This window comes from Rhinichthys klamathensis, unplaced genomic scaffold, assembly GCF_029890125.1.
Source record: "Rhinichthys klamathensis goyatoka isolate OS25496 unplaced genomic scaffold, OSU_Roscu_1.1 h1tg000270l_1, whole genome shotgun sequence".
NCBI lineage: Eukaryota > Metazoa > Chordata > Actinopteri > Cypriniformes > Leuciscidae > Rhinichthys > Rhinichthys klamathensis.
This window is the reverse complement of record NW_026606790.1, coordinates 2,232,082-2,252,669: the sequence shown is the minus strand read 5'-3', so window position 1 is coordinate 2,252,669 and position 20,588 is coordinate 2,232,082. Positions and strand designations below refer to the sequence as shown.

Here is a 20,588-nt window from a genome sequence, read left to right as displayed (position 1 = left end):
TGTATTCTGCAATATGGACATTACTTTGACACCTAAGTCACCTGATAACAGATTACTCTTAACTGTAACGTAAACGCATTTTTTTTTGTAAAGGTGCTTTGAAACGATATACAAATAAATGTGAATTCAATTCAACTGAGAAGCTGAATATTCTGTTATGCAACTGTTCTTAATGTAACCCTTTGAATCAGAATGTGCTGACTAACTTTAAGGACGGTTGGTTACATAAAATCTATTTAGAAATCTTGCAGTTGGTCAACAATCCTTGAATGTCTAGTCTTAAGTCTACTGTACATACTGTAGCTGTCAATTCAAATCAGCCCAACTTCCATAAAGACTAAACCAGAGCTGTCCGTGGTTCTGAAGCGACTGTTGATCATACAGTGGCAAAGTTTGATGACTCCAGATTCACAGGTCAATGAATAGTTCTGCTCAATTCTCTGTAAGCCACAACACTTTAGAAGAGATGAAATTGAAACACAAGATTATTTAATGCATTTTTTGCTTTAGAACAATGTGATTATATTGAAAGAAGATGAAATGGTCAATATGTACTTACAACCACTAAGCCTCAGCTGCTATAAAACCTCTTGTTTTTCAAGTCTAAAGCAGACCCTCAAAACAGATCGCAGTTGTCTTTAATCAAGTTCATTTGCTGTTTTAGAAAACAATGTTATTGGATAAATGCATTAATGTGGTTGACGGACCGAATAAACACCAGCTTTATTAGCAGCATGTTTGCCAAACCCAAGTTATATGAACATTACACATGCTTTAGTTTGGGCAAGAAAGGCCCGTCTGTGAAAGATCTTGAGCTATCTTGCCATCTCAATTGGATACTTTCATGTTTTCAAATCACATTTGACAAGTAATGTTGGTCTTATCCCAGTACAGATGAAAAAAGCAAGAAAAATACTCCGCCGCTTCGGTTGTATTAACTTACATTCAAATGCAGAATATGGCTTCGTATTAATTTGTAAATTCAGTTCTCTGTTCTCCTGAAGGGTCGGAGTTGTCTGGAGTTGGCAGGCACTCGGTCTCTCTGTTTCTCTCACTCATTCGAGCTGAATTGATAAACACATGCTTCATCTCAGCCAAAGCCAAGGCAAATGTTTGACACACCTGCTGAACAGAAATTGGAAACCTCGAGAGATCATAACAGATCCAAATCTCAGTCTGAACTGGCCTTGTGTTTAACACGTGCTGTAAGTGCAGTCTGAAAAGCCACTATATTTAGCACTTTCGCTCTTTTGTGTTAGCTGACATGAGGTTAGCGTGTTTCGGAGACCTGTTGATCACTAATGATAGAAGAGCACCTCTGTTACTGGAACTCCTTGGGCTTGGCTCAATATCACCACATCTAGATCCAAAAATATGCAGTGGTGCCGCTACCCTCGGGGCTGTTAAAATCAGCCCTGTCTATTGCTGCTCTCCAAGCAACCTTTCTGGAATGAAATATTCACAGCTGCTCCTGTGGTTTGGTCAACAAGCCACAGATTCCTTTGGGGAAAGAGTGAAGTTGTGAAGCTGTGAAGGTCACAATATATATTTCAGCTAAAACCAACAAATGGGAATTCCTTCAGCGCTGCACACTGAATATGTATGATGCATCTGAATCAGCTTCTCCCTGCGAGAGCCAAATGACTCTGTGGCTCTTTCATGAGTCAACAGGGGATTGCAGACTTATACAACAAGAAGGCTATTTGTATTTATCTTCCTTGTTTACTTCTTTATTCATGTCTAAATGTAATTTGCTTGTTGGCTTGGTAGGAAAATCAATATGTAGGCCTACTTCTGAGCATAAAATGTGGCCCATTTTCGTATATACTTTGATGATCATGCTCCATTTACATAAATAATGAGAATGGTATGAAGTAATAACTATTTGAAATAAGTAATTGGAAAAAAGAAACACGGATAAAGTGCCAAATAATGAGTTAATTTAAATTAAAAAGACTGAGAATAGTCACCGAATTTTTAATGTAGCCTATGTTTTAAGGCCACATATTTGCGTTCGAATAATTGATTCACAAAACTTGACTCTTTCAACTCAAGCGGACTAGGCTACAGTGCTTACGATTCACTAACTCACACTCGCGTATGTTTTAAAAAAAACATATTCTAACATAAATAGTCCTAACACTTTTTAAATAGCCCACTTAAAGTGTTTATTACAAATAAATTACAAAATGCTTAAAATGAATAAATGTAAATGAACAAAAGTTTGCGTTACAACAATCCTGTGAACCCCAGCAGCCCCACTTCCCGTTCCTGACCAGAACTCATTCTGGAATCCAAATAGGCCTTGGCTACATGTGCTGCTATTTCCGATTCACTAAAAAAGAGAGGAATATCTGACTAAATGGTCACGTTGTCTGTATCGCGATATACTGATTAAATTGCGTGCCGTTGAAATAACTATTTTTAGTTCGGTGCTTCGTACAAAAGTGTGAAGACATTCGAACGAATCGAACGTCATACCTACCCCTCAAAAAATTAAACCGGTTTTCGGTTAGAAGCCTACGGTGTAATTGCACATGAAAAGTTGTTTACGAACCACCAAGAACTTCTAAACAAACACATCAATTCTCTGAATTAAAATAATGGGAACTGCATGGGAAAGTCCATGAGTCAACGTGACTGTTCCCAAGTGAACTCAAAAACGCAAGAGGGGATATGATAAAAGGTGCAAGAAGAACCCAAAGTTTTAACTTATAATTGCTGGAACTGCTCCTAAGGTTTGAGAGGGAGAGAAAGCGTTAGGCCTACAGAAGAGATAATCAGAATCAGCCCATAATCTACTGCCAATATTTACATACACACCACATGCCCTTCGCATTGACTCTTTTGAAGTGAGCAGGCTAATAAAGCACAGTTTGATGATTGAAAGTTGTGCTTAAAGTTGAAAATGAGGCAAAAGGGCATTGAGGGTGGATATAGATTTATGTGGTTTTCGTTAACAGCTGAAATATATGAACAAGTATGAATGTTTTCAATTCAGACTGTTTGGGCACAAGTGAAACGTCCCTTCCATGACTGATACTAGGACAATAAGTGTGGCAGTGGCCGAAGACAGTATGTGTTTTGAGTTCTTGAATGCTTTTGGAGATGAGCTCATAGTTATCACACTGAGATCTTTTTATTTCTTTTGGGAAACAATAGAGTGTTTTTTTTTCAATTTTGGGACTGAGAAAAAAAAAAACTATTAACTGAAAAACCTAAGTGCAGCAAATTCATTTTGTTTTACAGATACATTTCACATCTGAAAAGTGAATAAAAGAAGAAAATGAGCTTTTCTCAGCATCACGGACGAAACTTCTGCTAGGTAAAGAGAAATATATTTATTTATTCATGTGTAACCGATAGAATAGCTTTTTAAAAGAGGAGCATAAATGATAAAAAATGTCCATTCCATGTTTTTTTGTCTTTGTTTTTCTTTAAATATTACATAAAATAAATAATTTATTCCAAAGCAGTCAGGTAAAGAATGGAGATATCAAATACAGTGGCTTTTGCATGTTAATAATATTAGAGTTCTTTACGCTATGGTGCTAGCTTGACTAAATTCGGATGGTAGGAAGCGGGGTCTCCGTCTCGGCCTCTCAGTCTTGCACCTTGAGCAAGTGCTTCCAGTAAGTGTTTGCATAACTTTCAGTCCACTGAGTCACAGAGTTTGAGAGTCTGTTAGAGTGTTTCGTATGAGTTAGTACAGCATAAATAACTGCATCCAAAGGTCACACACACAAATACACACAAGCAATACACTCTGTGAAAGGTCTCTTCAGTTAATTCTGGGAGGTTGCAATGTTCGATTCCTGTCCTTCGGTTTTGGTCCAACCTTTCCTTCGCTAGAAAAGGCTTTGGCATAAAAAATGTCCCACATTTTCCCTGGTGCCAATAACTTAAAAAAATATGTGATAACAGTCTGACTCAGTGAAAAGGTGTTCTCTTAGTTCCTTTACATAGTGCCCTTTTCTCCAAACGGTTCCCTTTTATACTGTAGAAAAATTCCAAGTCTTTCCTCAGTGCAGTTAAATGTTCCCTTTGGTGGGGTTGTAGCTACACGATAGGAATGGGGAGAAAGTGTGTGGCTGTGTTTTTTCTCCGGGTCTTTTTGGCTCTCATCGGCCTCCCGTTGGCGCTCAAGCCCACGAACATGGGCTTCTTCTTGTTCCTCCACTCTGCCGAGGCGTAGGTGTTGTACCTGTTCTCCTCGATCCGCTCTATCAGCTTGCAGTCAATGCCAAAATCCCTCTGAAAGAAGAAGATTTGGGAGTGAGTTCTAGATGTTATCTTTGGTCATGTGGTATGTTTTCAATTTGCTGAGTTATTTAAAATGTAATAATTTGAATGCAAACCATATCAATATTATTGTCCCACTTGTCAGAAAAAAATATGTAAATAAAAAGAATATAATATTGTATATCATATATTATGTAAGGGATAATGTACATCCAGCCGGTTGTAATCCGCTTTGCGTCGGCGTCTTCATCACCCTGTCGGGGGTTTATTCTGAGGTAACAACTGGCTGGATGTACATTATCCCGCTTATTACACAGCTTCTTGCCACATAAGTAAATAATTAGACACAAAATATTGAGTTGAAATATTTGATTAGGGCTTTAAACGCAAAGCTTCCGCGGAGAGAGCAGTTGCTAGCGCGGCAAGTTCAAACTAGACGGACATCTAAGAGATACGGTATACAGTCATGCCACTTATTACACAGCATTTCGCCACATGGACATAAGAGATATTAATTTAAGATGAAACTGTTTTAAAATCGTACCTGTTTGTATCTTATAATCCAACAGTGTACAAAACAATAGTCGTTTGTATGAAGCAAGAGAGAGCGAGTCCACGATACTGGATGCCATAATTAAATAACTGTACACAAACTATTGATTTGACTGAGTTTCGATATTTTATTAGCTCACCAAATGCAAAACTTCCACGAAGAAAAAACTTTCCCAGCAAGCGTATAGCGCTGCTGACTTCAGTAACCCGGATGAGCCTGTGTTTTCTGTTTTCAGCGGTTGTTATCTGGGAATAACATACCGCTGGATGGCGCGTTTGACCAATCAGAATCAAGTATTCCACAGAGCTGTGTAATAATATAATATACAATATTGATGCATTAAAATGATAAACCCTTACATTTTACGATCAAGAATGTTTTTTAAAAATTATTTTATATTTTATTTTAATATTGAATTTTTCGTAATTATTTTCTAATAAGATAAACTGTATCCGCCACCATTTTCACATTCGCTCATCTAAACATCATCAATATTTCTGCAACTGCTTTCAAAAAATAAATATATATGTATTGTATTTAATGTGTTATATTATAGACAAATTATTGTTATATCAATATAATATTGACACATTAAAGTTATCAGCCTGTACATAGTAATATTGAACATATTTGTAATACTCTTTTTAAAACAAATTGTATTATTTGTTTCAGAATGAATATGTGTCATAAGATGACCTGTGTCCATCACCAATTTGACCTTTACTCATGGTAGCATCATCATGAGGATTATTTCCATTCCCCATTTTACCCCCGTTTTTCCGAGCGTAAATAGAATAAATGGTGGCGTACGTCACTATATTGATTGATACTTCCGCAGTGAGGACAACAGTCCTGAGGTGTAGGCGATTACATTTTAGGACTTTCCCCTTCCTCTCAGTTGATTTCACTTTTGGGAAAACTATTGGCACTATTTTTCCCTGTTTCGGGTAACATTTGCCATTCACAAGAGCGGATGAATGAAAGGCGATGGGGCTGGAGAGAACTCGGAACAAAGAGGGAGCTGGGGATTGTATGGCTGGATTGTGAATGGAGGAGAACGCATGCATGGAGCAGTATTGGAGGAGAGACTACAGTGTAAGGAAGAGGGCCTTCTCAGCTTACTTTTTCAAAGATAACAGAACTCTTTTGCTCAAGCCGACTTTTGCCAGGGGATTATTTACAGGCAACGGAGTGGAACTGTCCTTTAAAACAACCCCAGGCTTTTTAAGTGCCCCGAGACATGAGAAATAGAGCAGGCTCTCTGACATCAAAGCCTCTGAGAGGGACGCGAGGGCTGACGGATCTTTCTGGAAGCTTGTAAAGAGCTGAATTTCTATAAATAGTTTAGAAATTCTGAATGTTGTTTAAAAATTCCCGATAAGAAGGACGACTTGGGTTTGGACGGGATCGTGAGACGTTATCATTATTTGTTGTAGAGTCCAGTCATTAACTATAATTAAAAGAGAAATGAAGAGAAAATGATGCTCACCGCCCCGTAGACCACCCCTTTCTTGTTAATTGCAAGGTAGTAATTGCTTTGAATCCCCTTGATGGCAACGATGCCCACATCCACAGACTTGATTTCGAGTGTACCTACAAAACAAACATAAACATATCATTTACATAACGTCCACATGAAAGAATGGCAGTTTTTAGAGTTTTGGGATTATGCGAATACTTATGGTGCATGTTGCATGAAAATGTAATGGCATAATAACATAGAAAGAAGGCACATTTGTGCTTTGATAGAACAGGTAACAAATATCAACATGCACTGTAAATAGATAAAGGCATTACAGAAAAGACCTTCTTAAACTTTACCCACAATCCACCTCATAACCCAATGCTAGAATCAAAAATTCTCCATCTTCCCAGGCAAAAAGGAGTACTTATCTTCAAAAGCTGAAAAGTCATATTTTGCTGTCTTTGTTGTTATTGTTTTCAGAGCTGAAAGGCATACTGGCAAAGCTTTGCAGCCATTAGGGATCCAAGTTGTGGTAATCATTATGGTTTTGCTTTTTAAAAGGCAATTATGTAAACCCATAAAGCCATCACGCTTTAGATGGGATTAGTCCCAGACCAAAGCATGTCCTGGTAGCAAACAGGGCTATATGATGCTATGTTGTTTGTGTATGGGGTTAAAAGAGCTTTTGCCTGCAGCTTCTGGCCTTTGACGAACACGAGCAGCTCAGTTTACCTCGCTGCTTAAGCGAACTCAAGAGCTTTTATCTGCAACTATTCAACAAGACATCAAAACCATAAAATCAAGCCTCAAAAGCAAGTCAATAAATAAGCAATAAAACAATTCAATTTATTATAGCAATGTAAAAACATTTTTTGTAACACTTTATAAGAATTCTACAGTAATAAAGTATAAAGTACTGTATATTTATAGTTGGTGCATAGTTTATATTTTGTTGTCTCTACATTGCTAATAGGCTATATGCAAATAGTGAGTTCTTCATTCATTGTCACTGTAATTAACACAATTATTATTGTTTACTTAGCTCATATGTAATATCACATTAACATTTGTTTTTTAATGATTTGTTAACAACCTATTAACCGTAAATAGTTCTCACTTTAGATTAGGTCATGGAAAATCTGAAAAAGTGCTTTAAACTACCCTTTATTGGACATTAATTGCTTGTGTATTATTCCTTAAAATGTTTACAATTAACTAGTTGCTTATTAGCATGCATATTACTAGGATACTGGCTGTTTATTAGTACTTATAAAGCACATATTAATGCCTTATTCTGCATGACCATATTCCCTAATCCTACTCAATACCTAAATTTAACAACTACCTTACTAACTATTAATAAGCAGTAATTAGGAGTTTATAGTCATAAAAGTCTTAGTTAATATTGAGAATTGGACCCTAATCTAAAGTGCGACCATATGTAGATATACACAATATATACTGTATATGGTCACTAACCTTATCCCCAAAAACTAACCAGTGTTGTCAGTATATAATGTATGCAAATGTAAATAAATGTACGTGTGGTAGAAAAGATATTGTACATACAAAATACTCATGAGATCCCGTTATTAAAATACATCAGTTGGGGTTAGGGGATAGAATATACAGTTTGTACAGTATAAAAATTAGGGCCGCACGATATATAGTTTTAGCATATCACGATATATCGATATCGGCCCCCATAAATATATATATAGCTCAATAGTTTTCAACTTCAACTTATTTTATTTCCGTACGTTTTTGATCTAAAATTTATATTTTATTTCAGCTTAAGTTCAGTTAACCAAACAATTGTTAGTAGTTTTAATTTAGGGTTTAGTTTAAAATAAACTGGCCTAAACCTGCAAAAAAAAAAGTGGTCGGTTGCTTTATACGTCAGTCAGATGATCTATTGCAGCAAAAAGTCAAAATATTGCATATTTCAGAACTATGTAAAACCCCCTGAGTTTTGTGACGCAGAGAGATTGAAGAACCCACACCTGTGGATCAGGGACACAAGCGCTGCTACAACAGGAGGATTACGAGGATCTGAAGGCAGTTCTTCCACATGGGCTCAGGTTGCAGTCACCAAGAGAAGATGTAAGGAGACCTCGTCTCCTATCCTCTCTCCTCCCTCGCCTCAGGTTCATTAACAAGAGCCACAGAATAAAAGGAGGGGGCTCAGAGATGGGATCACAGACTTGGTAGGATTAAGGGGGAATAATCCATGATCAAAGAGCAATAGAGTGGACAAAAGCAATGGAACGGCTGCCCGTTATGCATAGATGTTTGTTATATGCTTGGGATTTCTCGTCAAAATGTATATGCGCTTGTGTCTTTTTGACACAAGTGCATATACATTTTGACGAGAAATCCCAAGCATATAACAAACATCTATTATACAGACACATACATTTGTGTGTATACATGCAGACACAGTGTGAGTGATGTCATGTGTGCAAACAACATGTCATGTCTACATGTCTGCTCTTTAAAGCTTTCAATGTCAAAATAAAGCCTGAACCTTCTGGCAGAAAGCACCTGTTTGCTTTCGGCTATTTGATGTGGTTTGTCAAATCAAAACACGCTGATTTTTTCCCCATATATATACTACTACCTCACGCGTTCCAAGAGTGTTTCCCCTGTCTGCATTGAAGCTGAAATGCAGGTCTGCAACAAAGGGCTGGATTTACAAAACCAAAACATCTCTGAGGCATCTAAGCAACAGGTCCCGCTGCATGCTTTCTTCTTCCACACCATAAACATTTAAGATCCGCCTCTCTTTCATTTCAGATTTCTGCCAAGTACCAGTTATTTAATGTGAGATTTGACCTAAAAGTACAGAGAAACGTTTTAAGGCCAGTGTCTGAAGCGCAGTAAGCTCATACTATCTAATCAACATTTTTAAGACATTACCAAGAACAACAGCTGTGCGTGCAACAAGTCTGTTACAGTTTTATTTGGCTCATTAAAGTGCGTCTGCGCAGTCATGTAAGAGTTAAAACTCAGCAAACCTCTACAGCAGTGGTTCTCAAACTTAATCAGATGGTGGAGCACTTTAACTTTACCGGCAGACCACCTAACACCCCAAGTCTGAGGGAAACTTCAAACTACTTAAAAACAATTTCCTACAGTTTTAAATGGCATACAAATTGTCCTTCGTATTTAAAATAGCCTATAACTGATAACTATCAGTTACATTATCAAAGTAGCAGAAGCCCTTTATAACACATTTTAAATATTATAAAAGTTTTTTTTTTACTAATTTTGGTGTTTTTTGTCAATTACAAATATTTTATATATTTATTATTTTAATATAAGCTAGTCAACTTGCCTGCCATTATTATTCTTTATAAAAAATATTTGTGAAAATTTTTTATTCAAGCCAGTAAACTTGCCAGCCACTTGGAATCCCTCACACAGCACAGTTTGAGAACCGCTGCTCTACAGACAGCAATTCCTTGACTCATAAGAGCCTGATTACTATTAAACAGTTTTCCTGGCAGACCCAATGTTTTGTTACATCTATATCATGGTGCTCCGGTATTCTGACAAACATGATTTCACCGCCTGCATTATTCAAAGCTCTATAGCCAAGACATTCTCTTAAAAAAATGTGAGAGAATTTTCTTTCGTGGTGCAACCTAATCCTCCAAGTATTCTTGTTTTACTCCACATTAGGGCTCAGATTACAAAGACTTAAAAGCCTTAGCGTTTTAACAAGCCCGGCCCCACCTTACCCATACCCTGCCATGTGTCTGTGACATTACACTGCCCATGGCCCAACGGTGGTCCAGAGAGTCCCACCCGTAGCCTAGCGTGATCTTCCCTCAGTAGACTTGGCTTCTGCCCCAGGCTCTGTAGGTGGGCGCCCCCCTTCCAGCTTAACGGCGTTCAGTGTTTTCTTGGCAGAGTGACAGAACTCAGGTTATCGCATCTTGTGGTAATTACAAAAACCCTGCAGCCTCATATTTGTAGCCTCGTGCAACCTGCATCACTACCAATGCTTGCGAGAGAGTGAAAGAGACCCCCATCCACTTCAAACGTGTTGAAAAACAACAATTTTTATCAGGCAGACGGACCTTTCCCTAGCAGCATCCAGATTGGATCGTTTCCAGACGTCAAAATAAGAATCATACTTGCACTTGGGAACCCTCAACTGCTTGTCAGCTCTCCACACCGGTGCAAAGTCCGTATAAGTCAAGTTATATATTACACCAGGCTGCTTAATTGTCCTGGGAACCTTGGACTGCCACGCCTCTGACCGGCACGTCTTTTCAATTAACCCCCCTTCTACAGACCGTAAAGGAAAAAGGGTCCCCATTAAAAGGCATCTTTGCAGCTGACCCGTCATTGGCTTCTGATGACAGTGACTTGCACCTTTGATCTGGGCTCTGCGGGCCCCTGGCTCCTGGGCTCGGGGAGATCAGTGGACGGGTCTGGGGGGCCGGTCTCATTATCCTACTCTCCTGGTTCTGCTGAAATAGAGTGACTTTGGATGAACTCTGGCTGGGAGGACTGTGAATGTGTTTGTATGCAGACCTTTTGAAGATTTTACAACCTGATCTTACGGGAAAACGTAACTATGTTACAAGGTGGCGATTTTGTATTAATTTGTATTGTGTGAATCGTACAAAAACAGACCTTTTTTTTTATTTTTTAAAGGAAGCATGAAGGTCAACTCCTCAACCCACCCCTAAACAAACCTGACCCTGGGGCGTAAGCAGATCGTACAAACACGTATGAATGAGATCAGAGGTGGCTAATTCACACGAATTAGCCACCAATTCACAAAAAGCAACATGACATCATGACTTTGCGTAAACATACACGCCACTTTCAAGTCAAGTGGCGTGTTATTTATACGCATTTTGAGCTATCCGCGTGTATGTCTACGCCGAAATCTTTTGCGTGTATGTCTACGCCATTAAATGTCCGAGTGATTCCGCGTGTATGTGTACGCCGTTAAATGTCCGAGCGAAACGAAGCAAAATCTATATCTACATCTGTGGAGCGATATTTCTTTTCCTAGGATGGTAGGATAAGACTCATAAATGGTATTAACCCCAGTGACGGGTAGGTTTAGGGACGGGGTTGAGGTAGGTCATATATTTATATATACATAATACAGTAATATAACGTTAAGTCAAAGGCGTTGATAAACACGCTGAAAAGCGATTATGCGTGTTGATAGCACGCCAAAAATGGAAATACGAATTGGCGTGTCATACATACGCCATTTCATGAGATCAGTCTGCAAAAACATAAAATAATTACGAATTGCCATAAGATATGTTGGATTTTGTGCTGGATTGTATGGAGAAGTGCAACATCTTTCATGCTAATGGCCATGCATCAGATCAGATGATGATACACTGATGTTCTCGGTCATGTCTGTGCATCCTCTGTCATGTTAAAAATGAAATCGGTGAACCTTGGATATCTGGATTTTCGTTTGTTGTTAAATTAGCCTTTCTGCAGTCCACAGGATAGTTTACAGAAAGCATATGTGGACTCTGCAGACAGACTCAGAATAACACAACTTTTTGAGAGCTTAAAATCTTTTTGTGATGATTGATGATTTTTTCCCTTCATTTTTTCAGCACCTCATAAACAGGCTTTAGTTGCTGATTTTCCAACTGAAACTTGCTAATAGAGAGGAGAGCAATGCAAACCTATTGCCAATCTGTTCTCCCTCTCATCCAGCAGTTATCTTCCGAGAACTCATAGCACATAACACCACGGCACATCTGCCTCTAAATATTTCTCTTTAGGGCTCTAGATCTATATCTTGTGCCGAAAAATAATGACCTGCCAAGCCAAGCACACACTACAAGACTGAAAGGCACAAAGAAGGTGAGAATGGGAAACAGAAGTCAAATGTAGTATTTTGGTTTAGATGTGTAATTGAAAATTTGTGACAGTGCGTAGAAGAACATTTGAATCTTTAATGTGCACAGGCAACCTTCAGTCTTGTAGTGTGTGTTTGGCCTAAAGAAAAACATAAAAGGAACACAGGACTTGCCACTGGCCTGTGACTTGATGTGTGATCCAAATTCGGATGATGTGTATTTGACTACATGATAACATTGTTTCCCAGGGGCATACGGTTTGAATGTGCATGTCTTGGTCTGAGCTTAAAACACAAGAAATAGTTACGTGAAGTTATTTCATGTTACGTAAAACAGTAGTGCTGTTTTCCTGCTATAAATCTGCTAAAATGTGACCCATTGAAACAGTACATAAAAAGAAAGTCTTTCTCTCTTCCAGTTGCATATAGGCATCATATACTCAGTGCCCCATAATGGGTTGTTTTAAGATTTATTTAAGAGAGGACTGGAATTATATGAACTGAGATAAATGATATGTATTTGAATTAATAATAATAATAATATATACATTTATTATTAATAATTATCTAGTACAAAATGTGTTTGTTTAATTTGTTGCACGGAAAATTCTGTCAGCATCAGCATCAAACTTGATAACCTGTCTGATTTGTGATTCAGACCCATTTTGTGAACTGGATCAACTGATTCATTGAAAAGATCTGATTCAAAATATTTATTTGTATGTTTGTTTATGATTTTATGACTTCTGTCCTTTTTTAGTCACTTTTGCCTCATTCACTTTCATTATCATTACTGAAACAAGTGATATGTGTATACATATATATATATATATATATATATATATATATATATTACACACATTATTTATTATATATATATTTTTTATATATGGGCGAACAATCCGTTTAAAACTCTTTTCACATATTTCAGGCCATCAGAGTATATTAAGTATCATGTTTTTGTTTGACTAACTCTCCAGGCATTTGTTAACCACCATGTAAACTGCTCAACCAATTTTTGATGACAGACAAATCTGTTCAATGTTTGCATTGCCAGGTCAATGAAACCACTGAAACACTTTGCGCGCTCACAAGCACATGAAACCATGCATGCACCATCCCCAAACACACACATAAGATAACCAAACACTCAGACGACCTTCTGTGGCTGCAAACAGATTCCAACCTCCTCCTAGCAGACACCCATCTTAATGGAGACCAAAGCCACTCAAACGTCCTGCTCACTTTTTTGACTGGCCAGATGCATCTCTGCTCACACTGTCCCTGGTCTCACTTCAGTGCTTTGATGCCCCAACCACCGCCATCTGTTCAAGCACACATCGCTTAGGAATTCCCCTTGGAGCTTGTGAGAAGATCTGTTTGAGGAAAACTTCACCCTGCTCTCAGCTATACATTTGTCCAGTATTGTAGCATGTCAAACACTTAACAGATTAATAGGACACTGAAAGACATTGCAAAGTCCTGTTCCCTTTCCTAGCTAAAGGCTCGATAAAAACAATGGGTATTTGTACAGTAGATATCTCAGTTATCAAGACTCCCAGTCCCTGTACCTGGCTTAAAACATGTTACATCTCAGTGTTACACCATAAATTGCTCAATGATCAGTAGTATTGTACAGTGATTGTTTCCTGAAAGTAAAAAATTGTTGTCCCAGCGGTCGGCAAGTGTGCTTTTGGTCACTGTCTGTTGGCAATCAAATCAAACCATATAGCAGAAAAGAGACAGTGGTGTTTCTCCCGAGCACACCCCTTGGCACAAATGGCACTCTGCTTTAGGTAATGGGGTCAGAGGTTAGGCATACATCTGGTCTTCCACTCCTCCAGGTTGAACTTTCAGCATGGGAAAAATGGATGCATTAACTAGATGAAGATGTTGAGCTGCTACTACAGAATTTACACATGTGCTGTGGGTTTAATGGACTCATTTACTTTTTATCTAAGTTTACACGGTAAAACTACACAATACAAATCGTGGCACATACATTTTCAATATCATGGTAAAAAATACATAAAAAAAAGTGATATTGTAAAAAAAGATATACTATTATAATTTAAAATAACTGTTTACTATTTTAATATAGTTTAAAATGTACAGTAATTTATTCCTGTGATGGCGAAGCTAAATTTCCAACATCATAAACAGTCTTTGTGTCACATGATCCTTCAGAAATCATTCTACTGTAATCATTCTGCTGATTCGGTGCTCAAGAAACATTTCTTATTATTATCATCAATGTTGAAAACAGTTGTGTTGCTTAGTATTTTGTTTTTTCTAAAGAAATAAAAAATCTTACTGACCCCAAACTTTTGAACTTTAGTATACAGTAGATGTAAGAAACATTATGGAACAGTAGACAACTTATAAGGAAACATGTCAAAGTTATCAGCAAGTTGGATTCTTTCTGAGGGCCATGGATCTTGTAGAGATGTCTTGTAAAAACAGCTCTGTTATTTATGAATCAGAAAGGAGAAAGTATATGAGGACATCAAGGTCAAAGAGAATGAAACACTGGCACTAACCTTTTGCACATCAGCTCAATCCTCATAAGTCACTTTTATTACTTGTGTGGTTGGGATTTCCCACGGGAGCTATAAACGGGCACCGTAACCACAGAGAGCACATACACACTTCTGAAGAGTGCCATCCATGTGGCCAGGGCTGGCAACATGTAATTTAAATTTACACATTGCATATGTTCATTTTCACAAGTGAGTCATTTTACAGCTACATTTGAGCTATGAATCAGGAGCTGACTGAATATACTGATGTTATGGTAAACATACAGTCATACAGATTTCATATGAAAATGATCACTAACTAGTAAGGCAGCACAATTGATCATTGTGTCAAAATCTTTTGTTGGCAACATGCTTTTTGGAGTGGTTGAGCACTATGACCAAATCACATTGTGTGCATTAACCAAGCCTTTTAAATTAGTACATCGGCCTATCAGTATAACAGCGAGTGTAACTGGTCCTACTCGCACCCACTCAGAGCGGGATTTGAATCAGCACGCTAACAAGGGCGCTAAAAACGCAGCCGTCAGTCGCAAGTGCGCCTCTTGAGGCCAGGGGAGTGATGTTTTACCTGCACAGCTCTTTACGTTACATGAGGATACTTCAATTCTGATCAGGGTGGCAGAATGATGCTGAACAAATATCAGCTGATGCTCATAAAGAAGGTTCAGTATTAAAGTGGGTAATTTAGTTTTTGTTGTTGGGATTTGCTAGATGCAAATAATAAATAAGAGAATGAATCCAGGGGCTTCATTTATAAAATGCTGTGTAGAAACCCTCCTACATTTGGTCTAAGATCATTTCTCAAATGTGCGTATATATGATACAGAGAAAATGAACTTACGCACAAAAAAACAAAAAACAAAACGTAGCCAAAAAACATGTGTACGCCTCTCTTCCAGATGTGAAATCTATTTCTGCATTATAGGCAACAAATACGGCTTCAACGTGTATAAGCAATGCTTTTATCGCTTGTTTCTGCTCCTTTTTCTGTCTGTGTTTTGATCCGGAGTTTCTCTACTCTATTACACTTAATAGTGCCCCCCCTACTGTATAATGGTGAAAACACGGAAAGCTAGAAAATTCAGTCAATGGCGGGGAAGCGTTATCTCATTAATTACGGAAAACTCTGTCAATGACAGGGAAAGAGTTAACTAGCATGCAGCTATCTTGTTATGTTATCTTATAATGTTCCTGATGAAGCATTTAACATCACACCAGCCTCAGCGAGAGACCATCTGAAGTCATAACAACAATGCAGTGCAACACTACCCAGCAGGCCAGTGTCCCTGCACTCTAGTTTCTGAGAAACACTTGGCAGAATACGCTTATTCATCTTTCTCTCTCATTAAAATGACAAAACAGCTTTTATATGAGGTAAACCGACAGAAGCTGATTGAACGTAGGCGGAAAGACAGGTTATGAGCGTTAACTATCATTTAGCAAACAAGCTATTTCATCCAGTAAGAGGTTTGTTGTAAAGCTGCTTTGTATGCATGTGGCTGAACCTTAACACCTGAATTAAAACTAGCAATTTATACAAATGTTCTATCATGAAGAAAAACAAGAGTACCACTCTGAGCAAAGCTAATGGAGTTTGGCCTGGAAACGCCTCATTAGACCAGCAATAATCTGTATTCTTAATTGAGCCCTATTAGATTAAACTGCCCCCAAATGAAGTGAGACATATAATGACCGCTGGCCTGACCCTTGTTTGATCTGCTGCCCAAGAGCTGACACGATGATTGGAAAGACCCCTGCACTCTAGACCTTAAGATTCAACCAGTAGTTGAACTCCGATCGAACACATCCCCTCAATCAAAGCTGTCAAGGCTTAATGATCCTCATTAACAATTTCCTCCGGCCATGCCAATGCCGCTAAACTACAACACCAGAGGTTTTGCACTCGTGTTGATTCTGACGTTTTCTTTAGCACGAGGACCGTGTGATAAACACAAAACAATTGCGCAGAGGAAAGAGAGGGCAAACAAGATCAAAACAGGAAAAGAAAGATTCAACTCGGGCCCGTCCTTGTGAGAGCTTTTGCATCACAGTGAGCTTGTTGTTAGGCTCAATACACCGAGGACAGCTCCAAGTTCCAGCACGGGGTGCCATTTCCAAAAATGTCTTGGGGGAGACACAATGTGACAAAAGTGATACTGAGCTGATGGATTCTGAAAGAAAATCAAACAATATGGGTGGGATAGGATTTCAAGCTGCACATAGACAGGTCTTTTGTGGACTTGAAAACTAAAGAAGGCTGGACTTGAGAACCTCAAACATGGACAAAGAGACTCTCTGACTGGGAGTTTGAATCTGGGAAATGTAACAATCTATCATACTTAGGCTCTCTGCAAATATTTTTCCACATCAAATATGCAAAACAAATATTGGCCCTCTCATAAAATACGGGCTTTTGATTTACTGCGAGTGTTTACGGTGGTGTAAATATAAATTTCACATCAAGATGTGACATTTTATATGTCCATTGCTGGTAAATAGACTCTATTAATGTCTCATTAAAACTACAGAATTTGGTAAACAAAATAGGTAACATCTTATACTTCTTATAATCTGTAACTCTGGCTGAAGTTATGCTCATGCAGAAAAAATACTGACCTTCAGTTCATTTGACTATTACTTTCAACAGAATGCAATGTGTGCTTTTCATAAACATTGAATGTTGAAGTATAAAATATATATTTTTAAAACGGGTTTGACATGCACAGATATATTGTGCACAGCCTTTTGCCTCTTCGTAAAGTTTAACTCTATTCAAACACCGGGCCATCAAACACAAAGATTATTGTCGACATGACCTCAGACTATATACAATAACATGCCGTGCTGTTCATGGGAATATTCTTTTTGTTAACTTGAGAGAAATATTACACCGCAAAGGGACTGGTTCCTTTTAAAATGCCAATGGCTCCAACTGGAGTAAAATCATTTGAGGATGTTTTGATGTTTCAAGTGCATGATGATACATAACATAGCAAGCCACTCATTTCTGCCCTTTTTACGGGCATTTGTGGCAACAACAATGGTTTCTGATTACAGAATAAATCAAGCAAACACGCCTGTTGTAAACGGCGCACACTAACATTGCACTGCGCCGCTGTTTTAAAGCGAGGGACACGGGGAGCACTGCTGCTACCTTGTGGGCACCAGAGGCCCTTCGAATTCAATTATAGCGTCCGCAAAAAATGCAGGGAAAGCAGAGGGATGTAAGAGGTCCAATCTGTTTTGGAGAAATGATCCATTCACCAACAAGTGGTTCCCCTTTGCTATGCCTCCCACAGACATTCCAGGCCATATTCACACTTCAGATATATCAGCACTGAAACGAGATGTGAATCCTGACCAGTGCATCTGGCCGGAACATTATTACCATTATGTTTCATGCCTAAGGGTCACTGTGGGAGCTAACGAGGACAGTGCACTTTTCACATGTGGTAAGCGAGTGGCAGGAATTTTTGTACAGAGATCACCGGCATAGGTATTAATACAAAATAATATATATATGTATTATGTTTAATTTAAATATATAGCTGGCAATCATATCATATAATTATAATTATGTTCAAAAAGATAATCATGTGAATGTTCAACATCTACAACACTGGACATCTAACACTGTCCAGCTTTTTGGACAAACTCTTTGATGGTAGTTGAAAGCTTTCCAAAACTATTCAAGCTTGGGCTTGGATTTATTTTGAGACTTTCTGTGCAACACATTTAAGAGGCATTTCGGCTAATTGAAATACCCACAGCCATGTCTTGTGGAGTTCCAGCACACCCCTGTCTAAAAAAGCTAAGCAGCACGCACATGGGACCCATATGTCAAAGCTTTTTTTTATTAGTGGCAATGTGTGCGCAACCTACTAACGAAAAAGTGCAGTGGGAGTTTTCGAAGTGTGGTGGCCAGGTGCTTCGAGCTCCTTGCCGGGTGTCTGGACATGCCACAAACAGTGAAATAAAGTTGAAATACTTCTGATTATTTAAAGATGATTTATGATTGAACGTGATGACACTTTTAACACAGAAAAAAGCATAAAACCACCTGGCATAAGCTTTAAAAGAATAAAAAGCCATTTATTGAAGCAACAAGGGAGTTACTGGAGCACCAATAAAGATAACTGATGTTATCTTGGCAGATGTGATGTTCGGGAGTAACTTCCAAAGTTTTGCATATTTTACAGAAAAAAGGCTACCCTGGTATTTTCAAATTGGTTCCAGAAAACTGGCTATGAATAAATCTGGGCACTGAAACCTAAGGACCAACATTAGGGCTGACTACCTCTTAGCAACGCATGCGAAGCCCAGCTTCACGCACAGCAGCTCGCGCCCACCAACATCAAGTAAGGTTTATATTATGTACTGGATGTTTGACTCCGAAATCAAAGGAGGCAGGAAATAAGCAGTGCCATTTCTTCTATGGGACCCATATGTGAAAAGAAAGAGGAGAAAAATGGTCATTACTTACTGTACGGATCATCCTTGCTTTTGGTGCCATTGACTTTTCCGTTCTTATCGATCCTGAGAAAGAACTTCTGGTAGGAGAAGAGTTTCCTCCTGTGCACATCCCCCATGAGGTGGTTGTAACTGCGCACATGCCGCCCCACCACGGCAGACGACGAGGAGTTGGCGCCCCCCGGGGCGCGTACGGCCCTGTGGGAGTCATGGCAGGCCACAGGCAAAGCCGAACACAGGAGCAGGAGCAGCAGCGGCAGGGAAAGGCAGGACAGACGGAACCAGGCTGAGGCACCCTTAGTCACTTTCCATTTGCACATTGTCTTGGAGCTCGGAAGACTGGGAAGAGCCTCACAGAAAGGTACATGCTGAAGAGCTGGATGGGAGAAAGGGTGATACCAGGAGGTGCAGCCCCGTGAAACGTCCGTGGCGGTTGCGTCTGCTTGTGCTGCTCAGGCTGGATCCGGTTCCCCTCGTGTCCAGAAGGAATGTGTCAACATCCATAACTCAAAACACCTCTGTGGGGAACTGCTTCACCTCCTCCTGCTCTCCCACGTACAATCCACTGAAGAACCCCTGTCTGACGGGGGAAAACAAGGACAGCAAGAGACAACGAAAAATGTTCTGGAGAAGAACGGCAAAACGACCCGAATGCAACAGGCCAGCGAATCTGTTCTTGATGAAACGAGAGGAATCCACAGTAGGAAAAAAAGTGTAATCCCTGCTGTGTCCAGCTCTCTCAATGTCCCTCTTATTTAGAGTGTGTTTCCTTTCTGCTCAGCACTGAAGTGCTGAGAGGATCCTGAGGTGGAGCAGACTGAGCTCTGACACTCCTCTCACCTTATTTATTTGGTTCAGGGCCCCAGATGTAATCTCTTTAGCTAATAGGGAGACTGTGAAAGCAGTCGGCTTTGAAGATCCGCGTGTGCGCGTGCATGTTTTGCTTGCATGTGTGCGTCAGAATGAGAGGCGACGAGGGGCATTTTTCCTCGCCCCTCTCCTATCTGTCTCACTCTGTTTCTCCCAATTGCCTCACCCACTCTCAGTGTCTCCCTCTCTCTTACTGCCCCTCCCACCTCGTTCCCTCCCATCTGGGCTGGGAGCCCCATGCGTCGGCCCGTACAGGTCTCCTCCGGCTAACTGCTGCACCCCCCCCCGTGGCATATGTGAGCCATATCAGAGACACCTGGAGCTGATTGCTTTTACCTCATTTACCGCCATCCTCATCAGTCTTCTGTCCTACGATAGATAAAATAAACAAGACTCGGATGTACCTGCACTGTTTGTACCTTGAATACACTTTTGGAAACTTTTATAGCGATATAAAAGTCTTAGCCATTAAACTACACTTAAAAAGGGCATTTCCTACAACAAAATGAGACATCAATGCTGTTGTGGGACAGAACTCACCCTGAAAACAATCTTTATTTCAAATCTGGTTTGTGTGTGGTTTAATTTCCTTTT

General features: G+C 39.3%; 1 protein-coding gene across 1 annotated transcript; it reads right to left on the bottom strand.

Moving 5' to 3' along the window:
* Positions 1 to 3,326: 3,326 nt before the first annotated feature.
* Positions 3,327 to 20,186, bottom strand: fgf10a (fibroblast growth factor 10a). Its single transcript, XM_056268281.1, has 3 exons — positions 19,138 to 20,186; positions 6,285 to 6,388; positions 3,327 to 4,254 (listed from the first exon to the last, which is right to left on the bottom strand). Exons 1-3 carry the CDS (start codon positions 19,442 to 19,444, stop codon positions 4,060 to 4,062), a joined length of 606 nt encoding a protein of 201 aa, XP_056124256.1. The 5' UTR covers positions 19,445 to 20,186; the 3' UTR covers positions 3,327 to 4,059.
* Positions 20,187 to 20,588: the final 402 nt, after the last annotated feature.